The following is a 17,602-nucleotide window of genomic DNA, read 5'->3' as shown; positions in this document are numbered from 1 at the left end:
AGGAAATGGTTCTCTCCCGAGACAGACCAGAGATTTTCGGGATGGCCGCACCCCTTCCCAGGAGATCAGCACTCCTTCCTCAGCTTGGAGGCGCAGAAACCCCCCACACCGTGCTCCTGCGGCAATCAAGGGGTTGCACTGGAGCTCCCCCACGTCGCCGCCTGCGGGACTCACCGCCCTGCAGGTCACGCACCGTAGCCCTACCTGTGGTTCCAGAAACATCCTGACTGGCTGCTCCCCGCTGGGTCCCCGGCACCGCAGGCGTCCCGCGTGCTGCAGCTCCTTTTCTCGCGGGTGGGAGATCCGCCCCACCCCCGACCTGGACCCGCCGGTGGATCTTCTCCGCTCCCTCCTCCCTCCGCTGGCAGGCAATCAGTCCCCAGTAAGGCAGGGACCCAAGGACCGCGGGGGACCGGGGTGGGTCCAGGGTCGGGAACTGCGAGGCCAGGCCTGGAAAGGGGCGGAGCCTGGGTCGGGGACCGAGCGGAGCCGGGGGAACTGAGATGTAGCGGGGCGGGGCACAGCTTGGGGGCGCCGCAGGAAAGGCTCAAGGGTTGTGGGTGGCTAGCTGCGCAACTAGGGTTGGGCGCGCAGAATGCACTGCACCGGCCGTGTTGTCAGTAGGGCGGCCCTGGCAAGGAGTCGGTGCTGAGTGCGCCAGGTGGGCTGTGCCACCAGGCGAAGGGGCACCGTGGATCAGGGCTTAGGGCGGGATGGGAGCGGTCATGTTGGTGAGATCCTGCTGTCGGAGAGTCCCCTATGCCCCCATCTCCTCCCTCAAGACTCTCTTCCCCCTCCCCAACCTCACCTCAATATCACTTTATCGTAGATGTCCACTAAAGCTACAGCAGGTGCTTGACCAGTGTTTGACTTGAATGCTTCCCCTGACGGGGCTCTCACTCCACATAGCTCTGGCTTCCAGCGTCATACAGAACTCTGTCTTTCCATTTCCTTGAGTGAACACAGGGACACAGCAGCTGCTTTTGTGGGAGGACTACTCTGAGACACGGCTTGGGGCGGGCCTGGCACATGACACAAGTGAGGCGTCATTCCATCCCCAGGAGCACCAGCGCTCCGAAGGAATACTGTCAAGCAATGATATGTCTCCTCCTCCACCATGTTCCTGCAGTTGCCCCAACCCAGCTCTGAGAATTTGGATGGAAGAGATTGACTGAAGAGTGCCCTCTCTGAGAGATCTGGAACGTGAAAGCCAAGACGCTGAGTTGGGAAAGAGAGCTGGGGTGAGATTCTGAGGGACCAGGGACTGTTCTTGCTTCTTGTAATAGAGAGCCTAGAGAGAAGCTGAGACAAACCCAGGAGAACTCATGAGCAAGCCCCAGGGCCAGGAAGGGATAGAGGCCCAGGAGACCCTTTCAGTTTCCAGGTGTGTCCTACGAAGCCTGCCCTTTGCCCAGCAGCATTATGAGACACATGGCTCTCCTCCAGTTTGCCATTAACCATGGCCTTGTACAGCTTCCATGGGTGGGCAGTGGGGGCACCAGGCAGAAATGGCCAGGTCTGCAGACCGCTGGCACATCAACCCCCTAAGCTTTCACACTATCTTTCTCTCCCTACTGCATCTCATTTCAGGCCAGCCGGAGGCTGCAAAGCTCAATGACCTCTGCAGGTGACTTGTGACACCAGAACCAATCTGGGCACTTGGATTCTGGGCCTGCCTGGCCAACTGCACCCCTTCACACAGTTCTAGAACACCAGAAAGAATGAGTCCTGGGGTCTTGGTCTGAAGAAGCCTGACAGGCACTTACTCTTGCCATCTTCAGCCCAGCCCTACAACCCTGCAGGACATCTGGGACCTAAGGTGGCCACAGTATTGTCTCTGGGGTAAGTAGTTAACACTTCTGTTGCCACCTGCACCCAGAGGAGGCCTTCCCCTCTGCCTCTCTAGATGTCACAGCCGGAGGTGGCTGAGCTGGCATGCAGCCCCAAGGCACCTTCCTATATAGTCACAGAGCTGTTTCCTATATGTGCTCACCCATGGAATTTGCCAGCATCCCCAGTGGCTTCCCCAGGAGGAAGGAGAGCCCCTCTGCCCATTGTCTGTGCCACCGGAGCATCCTCGCAGATGGATGGTGCTCTCTCCTTCACTCACAGTTGTGAGCTCAGCATCCATCTGCATACCTAGACTGCATCTACACCCTTCCTGGCGCCCAAGAATGCAGGGAGACGGATGTGCCAGGGTTGATCCCTGCCAGGTTGTTCCCCTGCTGGAAGCTGTGGGTAAAGCAGGGAGCAGGGAGCAAGGTCTTGCAGGGAGGGCTCTGGCGACTCACACAGGAGCCCATTACCTTGCCAGAGTCAGCTTAAAAAAGTGGAGAATGAGCCAGGTATGATGTGGCCAGTGGACATCTGTTGGGGGCTTCTGGAAAGAGGAGGCTTATAGGAAGAGAAGCCCCATTTTTGGGAGGCTGAACATGAGGCTAGGAACAGTATGTCCATCCCATGACCATGAGAGGATGCTCTGAGGATGGCAGAGCAAAGAACAAGGAAGCCTCATTCCAGGATGTCAGTAATGTCACAAGTGCAGATACCTGGAACAGATGAAAAACTGGGAGAGGAGGCTGGACCTACTGTAACAAGGTTCTAATTAGTGTCCCTTCCACCATTATTGCTTCGACACAGTAGACAGAGGGGTCCTCTTAAACCTGAGTCAGGTCCTGTCCCTCCTCAGCCCAGAACCCCCAATGGAATAACAACCAGAGTCCTAATGGCCATCCAGGCCCTGTGGACCTGACCCCATATGAGACTTCCCACCTTACTCCCTGCCCAACTCACTTTCTCTGTGCCAGACCCCATTCCAAGCCCTACCCATCCTCCCTCTGTGGACAGCGCTCTTCCCCAGGTATCTGTGGACTCTTCCCCTTAAGTCTTTACTGATATGTCCCCTACTCAGTGACATATTTACAGTGTTATCTTCCACTCCTGCACTTCCTCTCCCACTGAACGTTTCTCTTCATGGTTATTGCAGTCTGATATATTCTTTCTACTTCTTATTTGTTAGTCTCTTTTAGGGAGAATCTGAGCTCCATGAGGGCAGGACTTTTGTTTTGTTCGTTGCTGTGTCCCAGTGACTGTGACATATTTGTACCTGGGGGCACTCAACACCTATCTATTGAATAAATGTGTGTATGTATATCTATATATAGATATGCATATATCTATATATACATGTATATATATATATGTATATCTATATATGCAGATATAGATATAGTTGTATATATCTAGCACAGGCTTCAATCCAGAATATACAAAGAACTCATAAAAATCAAAAGTCAGAAGACCTACTTTTTTAAATGGGCAAAAGACTTAAAGAGGTATATCACAAAAAAAGATATCCAAAAGGATAATAAACATAAGAAAAAGCATTCAACTTCATAGTCATCAGGGGAAGGGAAATTAAAACCACAGTGTCACACTGCCATACACCCACCAGAGTGACTAAAATGAAAAGCCAGAAAATGCCAAGTGCTGATGAGGATATGACCCAATGGAAACCCCCAGTCACTGGTGGGAGCATGAAATGGTAAAACTGCATAGTAAGACAGTCCAACAGTGCCTACGAAAACTGAGCATATGCAGGCTCAGAATTCCCCGCTAGGTGAAGACCCACCAGGAATGCTTATGCACCCACACCAAACGACACATCCCAGACCATTTAGAGCAGCACTATTCATGATGGCTCCAAACTGGGAATCACCCGGCTGCCTCAATAGCAAGCTGTGGTACATTTGCTCAATGGAACGCTCACAGCAATGAGGATCGATGGAGACAACCACTGCAAGGACCATCCCACTCCCATCATGTGGAACACAAGAAACAGGCACAGAAGAACATCCTGTCAGGATCCCATGCATGTCCAGCTCTGGGGAAGGCAGGGGAAGAGAGGGATCCAGGGCTACATGCTGGTTACCCACATATTCAGCCCATGAAAAATCACTGAGCTTCACGCTTATGACTCATGCATTTTTCTGTATGTATGTTATGTTTCAAAGTAATTTATGTTTTAAAAAAAAGTTGAGAAAGGGGAAAAAAACAAGAAATCAAGTCCCCAGCAGGGCAGGTAAAGCTGTGCTCCAGGGCTCTTCCAAGTCTGCTGTGGGCTACACCTCAGAGAAGCTGACTTACGGGAAGGAGCATTTTGAGAACACTGGGGGCCTTGGCCTCTCTCTACTCATGCCCCAAAGACCAAAGGCCTTTCTGGTGAAGATGCCTGTTTCCTCCTTTACAAAGGTACAGCCTTTAAGGTTTGGATTTTGAAAGATGGCAGGTGGCCTAAGGCTGGGTGACTGACCTTGCAGAACAGAGGAAGCCAGCAGGTAAGGACAAATGTCCTTACAGCACCTGTGGGACCACGCAGCAGTGTGAGAGGGTGAGAGAAGAGGGCCAACCCTTCTTTCACTTCACCAGCCACTTCATTCCCCAGGGCAACTGTGCAGACAGAGCCTGGGCTCCAAATCCCTAATGTGATAGGCCACACCTCTCTGAATTATTGTTTCCCAGGTATGATGCAGGGTTCATGATGCCCAACGCAAGGCAGCTGACAAACATGAAGCAAAATGAATCAAACATTTGGTGAGCTCTAAAAAGTTCTCAGTTTCTAGTTCCCAAGGCCTGTGCTATCCAGAGACTCTATGCCTTCACTCAAGGCCACCTGTACTCAGTGACGGTCTACTAAGAGAAACTTGTTAAGAGCACTAACCAGGAACCCACTGGGACACGGTGTGGCTTGTGGGCCAATCAGCACTCTTGGAGTTGTCACTGGTCAGCCTGTGGCCCTCATACCTCAGCACACCCATGAGCTCCATGGCAGGTATGCCCAAAACCAAGGGGGAGGGAGGGGAGTGCCAATTCCCCTCAGTTGCTGACCATGTCCCTAAAGGACCTGGACCAGCTGGGCACAATTTGATGTCCACTGGGCATGCACACAGGCCTCTGCATTTCCCTAATAGTTTTCCATTAATACCCCCTTTTAAATAATAATATTCTAAGCAAATTTAACACTAATGGTTCTAGGTAGCACCAGAGCAAAAGTATATGTATCTGAGGCAGTAGAGTTGGGAATGACAGCTGACCCCACTGATGTCCCCCTCATATCAGAGGTTATTTCTCTGCATAACTAAACGGCCCCTAATGGGGCAGGATCCTCCACGGGACTCTCCTCGCAGCCTCTGCTTGCCCTTCAACTGTGGCCTCCCCTTTGTCCTGATGTGATAACAGATTAGGGGACAAGCTGCCCGACCACCCCAGGTATGTAACAAACTGCTTGTGTGTCACTAGGCATGTAATTAACCATAAGTAATTGCAGACTGCTTGGGACAATGGCTGCTCACTGCACTCAGATCTTGTTATTGCTCTCCCATAGACAGGCTAGGAGCCCAGGAAGTAAAGAATGGACCTCAGCTAACCACAGGATTGTCAGGTATCTGTCCTATGGCTCCCCTCCCCTCAGCCTAGCTCCCTGCATGCCCACCCTGCTCCACTATGCACAAGGACCATACACAGGGTAGCAGGAGTACTGAGGGTCAAGGTGAGCTAGATGGGAACCTAAAGGCAGGAACAGGCAAAGAGATGGACCTGATGGGAGAAAGGCACTCCACCAGCTTGCAGCAGCCCTGGCACAGAGCACCACATCCCGCTGAGCTTGTCAGAGAATCTAGCCCATCTGCAGAAACGTGTAGCAGAGCCTGGTAGGGAGAACCCCTCCCTCCAGGCCTGATGCAACCAGCTCACAGATGTAGTTGCCTCAGGCAAAATGCTAAGGTCCCAGGGGCCACCTCACCTCTGTGCCTCAGCATCCACCTTGAGAAAACAAGATATTTACCTGGAAGGTCCTGGACAGCTCTTGGCCATTGAAAGACCCCAATGGGCCAGATGTTCTGATACATCTCTTTCCACTTGGCCAGGCTCCCACTCCCCCTCCCCCTCCTTCCACTCTACAGGTGTTCTGGGTCTGTGTCAGGAGGGTACAATTCCTCAGGGGACCTGGCCAGACCCAGAGGATTCTGGGGCCTGGGCAAGAGCCTGGGGGGCAAGGCTGGGAGGACACAGAGATTCTGGTGCTCAGGAAGGGGACCTTGTTCCTGCAAAGTGTACCAGGAAGTGCTGGACTGTTAGAGAACAAGCCCTTTGCAAAGGGAATTGGGAATGTGTAAGGAGAGTGATCCCTCATGGAGGGAAATGCAGATGAGAAGAGAGTCCTTCATCCAAGTGAGGTCCCTCGGTAGAAAGGGGGCAGGCCTGGTCTGAGCACTCCCAGGTCTTGTCCTCCCAGAGAAGTGAGGAGCAGTTCCTAGTAGTGTCCCTCCCTGGGCTTACTTCCCCCCAGGTCCTGCTGCCCCTTCAAATTAAGTCTCCACCGGTTTGGGCTAGTAGAGATGGGCAGAACATGGACCAGAGTCCCTCCACGGAGATCACCAGACAGAGGTGAAGTGACCTGCCCAGGGCAGCCTGAAGGAGCCTGTGGGCTGCTGCCCTGGTTCCCACCAGTGGGTGGGTCAGCCTGCTGGGACCCAGGACCCTGGGATAGAGGACTGGGTGAGCAAGTACCACCAGGGCTGCCCGAGGCCACACTCCAATCCTTTCCTCCATGGCATTATGCAAAGGCCACACTCAGGTTCCTGCTCATGAAGAAATAATATCTCAGAAGCAAGACTTCCCTTTGGGCAACACTCCCTAGCTGGGCCAGCTTCTGGAGTGAGGTTGTTTTTTTGTTTTTTGTTTTGTTTTGTTTTATTTTTTGTTCTGTTCTGTTTGTCTTTCTGTGACCAGCAAGCATTCATCTTCTATGGGCAGAGGAGGAGAGAGAACACTCTCTCAGAGATAGGTGGAAAGAGAAGCCCAGATTTGCCTCCCTGATAAATGCCAGCAGTGGAAACCACAGAGGAAACTGGCTGCTCGCCATGGTCAGATCCCCACCAGACTGGAACAAAAAGGCCCACCTGCAGGCTGAACCCCAAAAGGTTCTATTCCTCTGATACTGACATTTGGCCTGCTTCTGTAATCAGCACTGGTCATCTTTAGAGAATATTTCTCTTGCCAAGGGGTATGGCTTCCAGGCTTGGAAGACCTGCTTTGGGAAAGCTGACCCTGGAGTGGTCACATGGAGGTCAGGCTAAGGTGAAACGTCCATGTCCTATAGGGCCCCAGGGCTGGGGACACAGAAATCTTGAGTCTGGGCCCTCCAGAAGGCATGTACCTTAGGCTGGGTAGTTTTCTAGCCTTGGAGTACAACAGGGCACTTGGTCCAGAAGAATATCTCTGGGGAGTAGTAAGATAGTAAGTGCACATATTCTCTGGCACTGCCCCTGGCCTATGATGTCACTAGCAGACGGCCTTTTGGCCGGGTCACAGCTTCTGTGACCCTCAGTCCCCACCCAAAAACAGGATTCATGATGTTCTTTCTCAGAGATGGTGCTGAGACCAAATATGATTTGGGTGGATGCTGGTTCTCATGCAGCCGTTAGGCAGGGGAGCTGTAAGGGTATCCTCAGGAGGGCTATAAAGGCTGAGGAAAGTATGCAGGACACATAGGTGGCATGGCTGGCCCCACCTGGAGAGAGTTGGGGAGTCTAGGGAACATTAAATCTAGGACAATACAGGGAAAAACACAGAGCAGAGAGCGAGACCATTCAGTGTAGCATGTCCCCTTTCTCCATTGTTTGAAGAGAGAGACTGAGGCCCAGAGATATGTCTTGTTCCCAAGAGCACAGCCATCAGGAGCTGGGAATCCAGCCATCATATCCAAAGGCCAGAGGGAGGGTGAAACAGGACAGCCCAGACCACTGTCTTTCTGCTTCCATCATGGGTGTCACTCGGGCCCTCCCCGTATATACCCCTTGCTCAGCTTGCTCTCACCTTCACATCTGCCCCATCCCTGTCAGTCATCATAACAATGAGCACTGAGCACGGTGCCCTGTGGTTGCACTGCTGTCTTGGTTTGCAGCAAGCCATAAACCAATGCACTTTGGACACAATCTCTACACATCTCACAGTTGAGGAGACAGAGGCTCAGAGCACAAAGCAAGGTGGTGTAAACATGGGCTGGCCTATCTTTTAGGAACCTTGTGGCCTCAGGCTAACACTCCCCAAGGGTGCCCTGGTTCCCAGGGCTACAGAAGAGCAGGGTTCTGGGATCAATGCTGAGCACTGGGTTCGACTCAAGGCTTCTCAGCATCTCAGTGCAAGCAGGGCTAAAAGTGCGGCTCGTCCTTACAGTGCCTTCGCGAGAATTTGAAAAAGGCACCCTTTGCTCCAGCAAGGCATGTTTGGCAGGCAGAAATCAAGCTGGCTCCCAACCCACTCACCCCTCAGCCTGGCACCCTTGCATATGGCAGCCATGTTGAGGCCACTGGACTCAAAGATATTTAACCACAGAGCTGCTTTCTCCTGAGTATTCCAGTATGCAAGGGTTGAGGAAGGCTCTTCCAATGCCTCCCCATGCTGGCTGGCCACTTTGGTCCATCTGCCAGCCTGTCCTGATTTACCTGTGTCCTCAGCACTGGCCTTGACTATATGTTTGTCCCACCCAAGGCCAGTGTCATGGTACAGGACTGCACTGGAGAAGGCCCCTGCCAGGAAGAAGCTAGAATGAGGCTGCCTTGCTTCCAGGTGCTGCAGGGACAAAAACCCACTATCCAGAACTGTAAATGTTCATCTTTTCCCCAGTCACTGAGAATCAGGATCTCTGATCTCCATCTCCATTGGCACAAATGTGCTCTTTTGGGAATTGTGTTAAGATGCCACAGAGGATGTGGAATGTCTTTTCACATGAAGCTTCCAGAAATTTCTCCATCTACTTTAGCCTCCTGGAGACCAAGAAGGTACCAGGTATCTCCTGAAGCTCTTCCAGGAGCCACTCTGTACTGGCTCTGCAGGCCAGGACTCAACTACACTGCAGAGCTGTCACAGACAAAGGAGCATAAGAGATGGGAACATAGGGCTGTGAGGCTCTCTCCAGAGAGAGGCTTCCAAACCTGACCAAATCCCTCCAGAACTTGCTAAAAAGGCAACATCCAGGCCCCCACCTCAGAGACCCTGCTTCCAAGGGTGCATGGGGACTCAGTTGCTCCAGAAAACTGTGAGAATTTGGATTGGAATGCAAGGCCACAGACTGATGGGCAGCCTGTGCAAATGTACAGAGTGGACAGTAAGGAACCATCTAGAGAGAGAAGGGCAGGGACATGGGGATCAGGGGTCAGACCCAAAGCAGGGGACCTAGTGAAGCTCAGGGCATCTGTGGGGCCTAGGGATGGAGCTGGGGATTTCAGGAAGGAGGCTGCTGGATCACCCAGTCAGGCAGGGGCCAGGGAAGGTGACTTCCTTGAGATGAAGGAGGTCATGGCATATACTAGGCATCCATAAAGAGCCTGAAGAAAGTACCCATGGGGCAGTGAAGGCTGGAGACCCTTCCCCACAAAAAGCTCTCAACACCTGCCCTATCACCTAAGCAGAGGACTGACTGCCTGAGAACTGGCCAACACAAAATGGGACAAGGACAAGTAGTGAATGTCCTTGTGGCAGAGTCTTCATCTCGGTGCCCAGAAGGAGGGGGAGAGGTGCACAAATGAAGAAGTGTTAGATAGGACAAGGGTCTCAAGTTCTGGGCAGTTCTTACTAAATGCTATTCTTGCTAAATGTTAAAATGTAGCACAGTATTTTGCAGATAAAGCTGCAAATAGGATGCACTTGACAGGAACCCAATTTGATAAGTGTGGCCAAGTACAAAGAAGAAATCAATGTGTAATTTACCAAATAACATATAAAAGCAATGACTAAGCCTCCCTTTCTGGAGACAGAGTTTGGGATGTGAATATTCTGCCTCTTTTATTTGCTGCAAGTAAATAAAACTACCTACGATCAGACAACCATGTCTTGTTCTTGAATAGAACACCCCAAGCGACAAACTCCTTGAATTTGGTAACAGAAGCTGGAAAGGCTCATCAACGAGAAGTAAATTGCTTTATGGCAACGAAAAGCCCCAAATCATTAATTTTCACCTGTGAAATCTGCAAAAATTATGTTAAAGGTAATACAGATTTGTAACTCAAGTGTTGGGGGAAAACTGGGGTCACCGGTAGGAAAGGAAGAAAAATGGATGACAGAGATTGGTTTCTAGAAGGCACTTCAGAGAACAGTCACTCTTTGGCAGCAAGCATTATTTAAAGCACGTCACATCCGTGTGTGCACGCACGCACAAGTGACCTTGTGTGTGTGCACATGTATGTGTGACTTTATGTGCATGCATTTGCACATGTGTGTTTTGTGCATGAGTGTACATGTATGCACATGCAAATGCCTCCATGGGCACGTATGTGTATGTGCTATAAAACAGACAAGCACATATACACTGTAGGGTTAATCAGTATATATGTGCTTTCCCCACTGGCCTCTTCCCCTCAGGCCTTCTTTTGTTCTTCTCTTCATTTTTCCTTGTTTAGTGTTTCCCAGTTTTCTACAATGAACATGAATGGTTCTATCATCGGCATAACACAACACATGTTCTTTTTCTAAAACCAAGACTTGAGGCTTTGGTGCTTCTCCCAAGGATGCCTGGTGAGAGGCAGAGCTGCATCAGCAGTAGACTACCAAGGTCTTCCACAGGCTCCTGGAGGGAGTAGACTTGCTCCCACCAGCTAGGGTATAACTAAGGGAGGAAGGGTACCCAGGACAGATAAGGGTGGGCTGGGCATGAGGGTCAGAAAAACTTGAGGACCCTCCTGGTTGGATGTCAGGAAAGGCTGTATCAGGCAGCTTGGCTTCATGGGAGCAGCATCCTCCTGACACCTGGGTCCTTGAAGGACTGTCTGTCCACTCTTGGTCATAAAGAGCCTGGACAAGTCCCCAAACAAACTCACCCTCTGGGAATGTATTCTAGTGTATGTTCTCAGCAGTGCTCATCATTCTCCTCTCCTTACATCCTACTAGCTTCTCTCTCCAGCTGTCAGACCAAAAGGCTCTGATTAGTGCCAGGTATGGATACTGTAGGAGCTGACCAGGGGCAGGCAAGCGGGCCCCCTAGCCAGCCTGACTGGGTGTCCTCCTCTTCACACAGGCTGGTTTTCACTGTCTTGGGGACATGTCCACTTGATTTTTACCTCCAAGACTCATGTTATTACCCACCTCCAAATTGTCTTTCTGTTTCCACTTTTGCCTCTAGTGCCTTTCAGGAACACCCCCTCACCTCCTCCAGAAGGCTTGTTGACTCTTGGAGCATCTTCAAGGGCCTCTCCCTTGGACTGCCAGCTCACTCACAACATGTACCTTCGGCCCTAGTCTTTCTACCACCACCTCGCAAGAAGGGCTAGTGGCTCCCTGGAGGGCCTCACTGTGAGGATCAGAGCTCCTGTCAAGGCTCTTTGAATCAAATGTTCTGTGCTAGATGTCTGCCTCAGGTGAGGGTGTGGAGAAAGGAAGCACAGGGACCCTGGATTTGCTTACCTTATCAATGGGTTCTTCAACAGTTGGCTGGTAATTTGCATTCCTAACTAGACTATTCACTTATTCATTTTTAAAAAGCTAATGAACATTTACTACGTGCTAAGTTCTGAGAGATACTGTCCCTGCTCCCAACCTTTACCATCAGGTCTGTGGGATAGGGGATGATAAACAAGTAAACAAGTGAACAAAATTAAAGCTGGTGATGAGAAATACAACAGCATAGAGCTTGTAGGACCAGAAGGAGCTTGGTACATTTAAAGTACAGAAAGACCAATGTGCAGGCCTGTAGTGAAAGACACCTAGACACTTATTGCCATCCTTGGAATTCTACAGAAGCTCAGCAGAGTGGCCAAGTTAGGGGAAGGAGGGGAAACACAAGCAACCTGAGAGGGTTTCATACCATCCGTAGCCATAGCCGAGAAAGCCTTGAGGATTCTGACAGCCACCCCTCCTCGAGGCTCTCAGCAATAGCAGTTCAGATAGGGTGCTAGCTTTAACCATTTGGGAGCTGACCCTGTAGTAGTTCTTTCCCAACTAGATGGAAGCATTTCACTGTTTCAGACTAGCTCTAGTCATTGTGAACAGCATCAGGACCGTACATCATTGGGCTAGCCACTCCCCCTTCTGCCTCCCCACCCAACCCGAGGCCAAGCCCAGCATCTGCTCTCCTCCAGAGGTCAAGGGCATCCTCTGCAGTAGAGGGCTGACTGCAGATCAAGGCTTTGTTTCCATCTTTAAAAGAGGAAATAGGGCTGAGGCCATTAGGGTGGGGTATGAATTAAGGTTAGGAACCCTCACTGCCCCCCCCGCCCCCCCCAAAATCCACAGCTGAAGAAGTGGGTAGGGGGTGGAGGACAAACAGGTATCTTGAGAACACGTGTTTCCTCTTTCTTTTAGAATCAAGAGAGCCACTGCCTTCCCATCTCGGTATCATCTCCCGCTCCCAAAAGATGTCCCAAGACCACCCATGGTGACTTCTTCTTTCTTCTAGACCCCAACCCAGGGACCGCATGTTCCCTGGACTTGTCCCTGTACCCACAGGGGCCAGCTCTGAGCTGCTAGCATTTTCTTCTTGGACAGAGTCCATACGCTTGCAGTATGAAATGCAGTATGGCTTGTATGGACTTTGGTTATCTTAATATTCCAAAAATGCTTTCGCATGAACAATAAACTGACGCCAGAATCCATAACTAGTTCCTCCTGGCACAAGATGTAGAGACGTAGGACAAGCTCAGTAACTGTGGAACAGGCCCCAGCACAGGCCACTACATGGCACTGGGATCTGTGTCCAAGCAGTAGACTGGCCCTTTCTGGACTGGGGGCATAAGGCTTGTTGGGGAACCCAGGGCAAGCCCTGCCCCTCTGTGTGCCTCCATTTCCCCAGAAAAGTCTCTGAGAGCCCTTTAGCTGGCCACCTCTGATTCTATAGAATGAAGTCCTGAGGCTGCTGGGCAGAGAGGTAGAGCCAGCAGAGCAAGCAGGTTGATGAGCCTGGCTGGGATGGCTGAGAAGCTTGGGAGCCGGCACCTCCCACCACTTCTCTCTCCCGCCTGGTACCTCCCAGTGCACTGCACATCTCCTTCGATTCTTGTGGTATCCACATAGGAAGGACTCAGCTGTGCTGTTGCTGCCACTCCATCCACCCCTGCACCTCAGTCATTAGGGTCATGTGAACCCAATATGGGCAGAATGTGCCAGAGGCCCATGCAAGGTACTGAGGCTTGGCCTCCCATGTCTCTGCGTCCCCTGCCTCTGGCTCCAAAGAGTCATTACTCATGGGTCCCAGGCAGATCCCACTGTCCTGCCTGCTGGATGTGCATAGTGCCCCATCCAGGTATCCACTGCTGCCCTCACTGTTAGGACATCTGGCCTGGTCCCTGCAAAAGGAGGAGATGGTACTGCTTTCACCTCCTGTGCCCTCTCTGTCCTCAGTTTCCTTGCCTGGGCAAGTGCTGGGCCATGTGGGCCATGCTGGTCAGCCAGGTGGAGGGCAGAGGCCATCCTGAATATCAGTCCTGGAGAGGCCGGAGCAATGGTGAGACCCTGGGCCCCACGTCCTTTCTGCTCTATGGGGAGAGCACAGGAAGCCTAAAAGTATTTGGACAGCTGTAAAGTGTTGTACCCTATACAAACATGTATGGATCAGGCTTCTCATTTGGTTGTTCTAGTAACAAGAAAGACTCTAGGGGACCTGCAACTGCCAGAGAAGGTATAGTAGGGCCGGGTCAGTGACTACTCTCCCCTCTGCCCTTCACAAGGTCACTTGGCTACTTTCCACAGTTCTCAAATGTGCCAGAGAATGAGATCCCTAGTGAGTGTGTGTGTGTGTGTGTATGTCAGGGGTAGAGAATGCTCAGGACCAGCTGGCCTGGGTAGGGTTTGGGGAGCTGGTGAAGGGTGGTGGAGACCAACGTGGATTGAAAGAAGGCAATCAGAGCTAGCTTGTCTTGGGCCGTTCCCCTCTCAGGAGTGCTTCGGAAACCTACTCACACACACAGGCCCAGCCGCCAAGATATTTCTCTGTGCATCTATGTCCCAGGACTGCCAAAAGACTTGTCTTCGTGGGAGAAAAGGGAGGCATATCCTGCAAGGCACATGGAGACCCACATCTTGTACACCTTGGGTGAGATCCTGGCCCAGCAGCAAGTGGGGGCCAGCAGGCAGAGGTGTGTCAGGGCCTGATACAGGTGCGTCCAAGTTCCACCTTCAGGAAAAGGTTTTAACCAAGAAAGAACATATGGTCTCCTATGCTTGAGCTTCTCTATTTACTTCACTGACTTCAAATATTTTTGAGAATTACATTATGCTTTTTGATAGTTTACTTATATTTTATTCTATGTTTAGGAAGAGAGTCTGCGTCCCTTCTCTGACTTCCTTATTTATTGTTCCATCCCCATACTGACATACAGTCCTGCAACCCTGAAAATGCTCCAGGGCAATTGTGAGGATCCTGTGGACTCTCCCCTGGCCCTCTCTCTCTTGGCAGGAGGAGGCTGTCTATGATGAACAGGGAGCCCGTGATAGAGACTTGGGCATCTGAGCAGAGGAGAGGCATGAAGGAGTATCAGAGGGGAGGCTGGCCAACTGCCGAGCGTGTGAGCAGGCAGCCGGCCTCTGGAAGTTGTGCCTCTGCCCCTAGGGAGGGCTACGGCTGCCTGCCCATGAGCATCTGTGCAAAGCCAGAACCCATCGGGAGCCAGAGAGAGAGAACGATGCTCCAGGCTGGTGGAAAGGACTCGATGCCAACTGGACATGAAGTCACCTGTGTGTGCACAAGCACATGTGTGCTTCTGTGCACATGCCTACTCCTAGAGCAAACACAAATGTTCCTAGGAGGGTTCTTTCACAGTCATTCTCCAAATCACAGGCTTTAAAAGATGCTGTCATACCCTGCTCCTCTCACCCCAGACAGCTATGGTCCACTGGCAAGCACCCCATTTCCTGGCCATCACTATCTGAGTGGCAACCCAGGGCCAAGGCTGGACGGGCATGTCCTGAGAATACCAGGTGAAGTCACAAAGCTGAGACAAGAACATGTGCCTTTTCCCCTCCAGGGTCCCACCTCTCTCCTGGAGGCCCCTATAGCGGGGAGAGTGGTAGGCATGGCCTATAGAGAAGTGTTCTTCATTCTCCCAGCCAGAACCAGGGCCCTACTTAAGGGGAGGAGACCAGATCTACTTGTGCAGAGCCAATCCATGCATTTGCACATTTATTTACCTAGTTTGCTTGTTTATTTTACCCATTTTAAAATTGAAAATACAGTATATGCTCATGAGAAAACACTCAACAGTACAAAAGATTATACAAGGAAAAGGACGTCCCCTCCCACCCCAGGCTCCAGACTCTCCCCAAAGACATCACTATTAACAGTTCTTTGTGTGCAATCTTCCAAAATTTCTCTTTGTTCATGAAATTATTTACATGTACAAACAGGGTTCTTTTTCTGAATTAAAGGGCTCACACTTCACACACTATTTTCAACTTGCTCTTTTCTCTGGGTAACTCGTCATGTTCTGTAATAGCTGCAGGGTGTCTGGGTGTCTATGCTGTCACATGCATGATAAGTCCTCTAGCAAAAGGCACTCAGGTGTGATTTCGTGACCACAAACATTCCTCGGTGAGCATCCTTGACCAAGGGTCTTTAACTGTGTGACTATATTTGAAGGATAAACTTCTGAAATTGAATGTGTTGGATCAAAGATATCATAGAAGTGCTCTCAAAAGAACATGGCCAGATGTCAGTGAAATGGTAAGAATAAGCACCTCCAAAAATCCTCCTCCCATTAAAGCAACAAGAAAACTTGCAAAACCAATCAAAATGAATTTTTTTTTTAACTTTAGAAATTAATCAGGGGCTTGGAGCAAATTAGGGAGCATTCATTCACAAACAAACAAACAAACAAAAAACCCCACTGAATCTCAGTCAGAATCATAAGCTTCCTGCTCCCCGCACCGTCTCCCCTCCCCCGCCCCCACTTATTAGTGCCCAGTGCCTTGAAAAACAAAACCCCATACTTGTCATGAAAAGCCTGGAAACCACCAAGGGGAGCAAAACAAGAATGAAATTCTTTCAAGGCCTCATTCCCAGAAAATTATCATTATCGGACCTGTCCATTAGTTCTCTGGAAGATCCCATTTGGAAGAATGTCTGTATTTGACCAAACTCAGAGCTCACCCAGTACAAAAAACCTGTTTTCCAGAATTGTCAGAAACAATTACAGATATTTAACTTCATAGCTGCCTATAGCAGTAGATAACAGTTGGAGTGAACAATAGTCAAACTAAAAAGCTTAAAAGACAAAGGTCAGTAATGAGATGTCCATAGGGACTTTAAAAAGTTGCAATTTAGTCCTTGGAATCCAGAAGGCCACATACCTTGGCTACAGAGGTCCTCCCAGAAGAGTGAGGAGTCCTGGCCCACATCAGGCTTCACAGCCCAGGGTTCCAGTGCCAGGAAGAAAAGTCCCCACTTCTGCCTGTGAAAACCAGTGGAGATTGTGGCTTAGTGAGATGGAGGGCTGAGGGAGTCACAGACTTTTCTCTTAATGGGCTTGTGCCTGAACTTACTCAGTGATGAACTTGCTTACTCTGAGCTCTAGCTCTGGGGCAGCAGCCCGAGGAGTGCCAGGAACATATGGGGAGAAACTGAGTTGTCTGGCTTCAGGGCAGCTTTCTCCCAGACAGAAGTGCTGGCAGTATTACTCCTTTGTTGCGCCCACCCTCGCCTGGATTGCAGACCCAGGTGGGTGCCATACTGGAATCTCCATCAATATAGCTAACATTAGTCACCCCACTCTGGTGATTCTCTGAGGTCCCGCCTTTCCTAACATGTGGGCCCACTCAAGCCACTTCCAGTAGATTTTCCATACAAAGGGCCTGTCGTGGCTCATGCCACAGACTTTTCTAAAATCTCTCTAAGTTTCACAGAACTTAAGCAAGTAGCATCCGGACTCAGTGTGCCATGTATCTCTTGGTGAGCAGCCCTAGGCCAACACTAGTGGCAGCTGGCCTCAGTTTACATCTTAGCCTTTTGAGGTGCTTCCAAGCCCAGCATGGAAGGTGGCCATCTATGGATTGGTTGGTGGCTCACGCCAGGTGGCCCTGGGCAAGTCACAGCTGAAGCTGAACCTGATTTGTGGCAGGGCCCCTCCCAGGAGGCCTCAAGGTTGGAACACCCATTGGCTGTGTTGAGTCTGAGCTGGAGCACCAAGTGGGTAACATCTGAGGATGACACACTCAAAGGGCAGACAGGGCAGGCAAGCACTAGAGCCCTGCTAAAGTGAATCCTGCTTTGTAGAGTCAGCCCCTGCACAACAGCTCCTCCACTGGTCATGGCCAGTCTTCACAACCAATCAGCCTGAGGGTCAATCCCTCCCACTGACGAGCAAACAGAAACCAAGACTCAACTATAATAGGAGGGCACACACAACTGATACAAGGGATATACCTGGAGCACCCTGCTCAGGTGGCCAGGGAACACTGTGTCACTGGGCCCCACAGCACACCTATTACATAAGGCCACTCTACTAAGATTGGGAGACATAGCAGCCTTACCTAATGCATAGAAAGAAACACAAGTAGGCAGCCAAAATGGGAAGACAAAGAAATATGTCCCAAATGAAAGAACAGAACAAAGCTCTAGAAA

General features: G+C 50.7%; 1 protein-coding gene across 8 annotated transcripts in view; it reads right to left on the bottom strand.

Annotated features, from left to right (window-relative positions):
* Positions 1–17,602, bottom strand: part of RASGEF1A (RasGEF domain family member 1A) — a 109,409-nt gene that overhangs the window by 32,829 nt on the left and 58,978 nt on the right. For 2 of the 8 annotated variants that reach the window (XM_011385313.2, XM_011385312.2), the window contains one exon: positions 16,333–16,433. The exons of 5 other annotated variants lie outside the window; for them this stretch is intronic. In XM_011385313.2, coding sequence (XP_011383615.1) covers positions 16,333–16,380 — 48 coding nt within the window. In that variant the 5' untranslated portion in view covers positions 16,381–16,433. Of the gene's footprint in view, positions 1–808; positions 922–16,332; positions 16,434–17,602 lie in introns of those variants that run through there. One more of the 8 variants, XM_023526060.1, reaches the window with a different exon arrangement.

Source organism: Pteropus vampyrus, unplaced genomic scaffold (assembly GCF_000151845.1).
Source record: "Pteropus vampyrus isolate Shadow unplaced genomic scaffold, Pvam_2.0 Scaffold681, whole genome shotgun sequence".
Classification (NCBI taxonomy): Eukaryota; Metazoa; Chordata; class Mammalia; order Chiroptera; family Pteropodidae; genus Pteropus; species Pteropus vampyrus.
The sequence above is the reverse complement of the archived record's forward strand: the minus strand, read 5'-3'. Positions and strand labels throughout refer to the sequence as shown.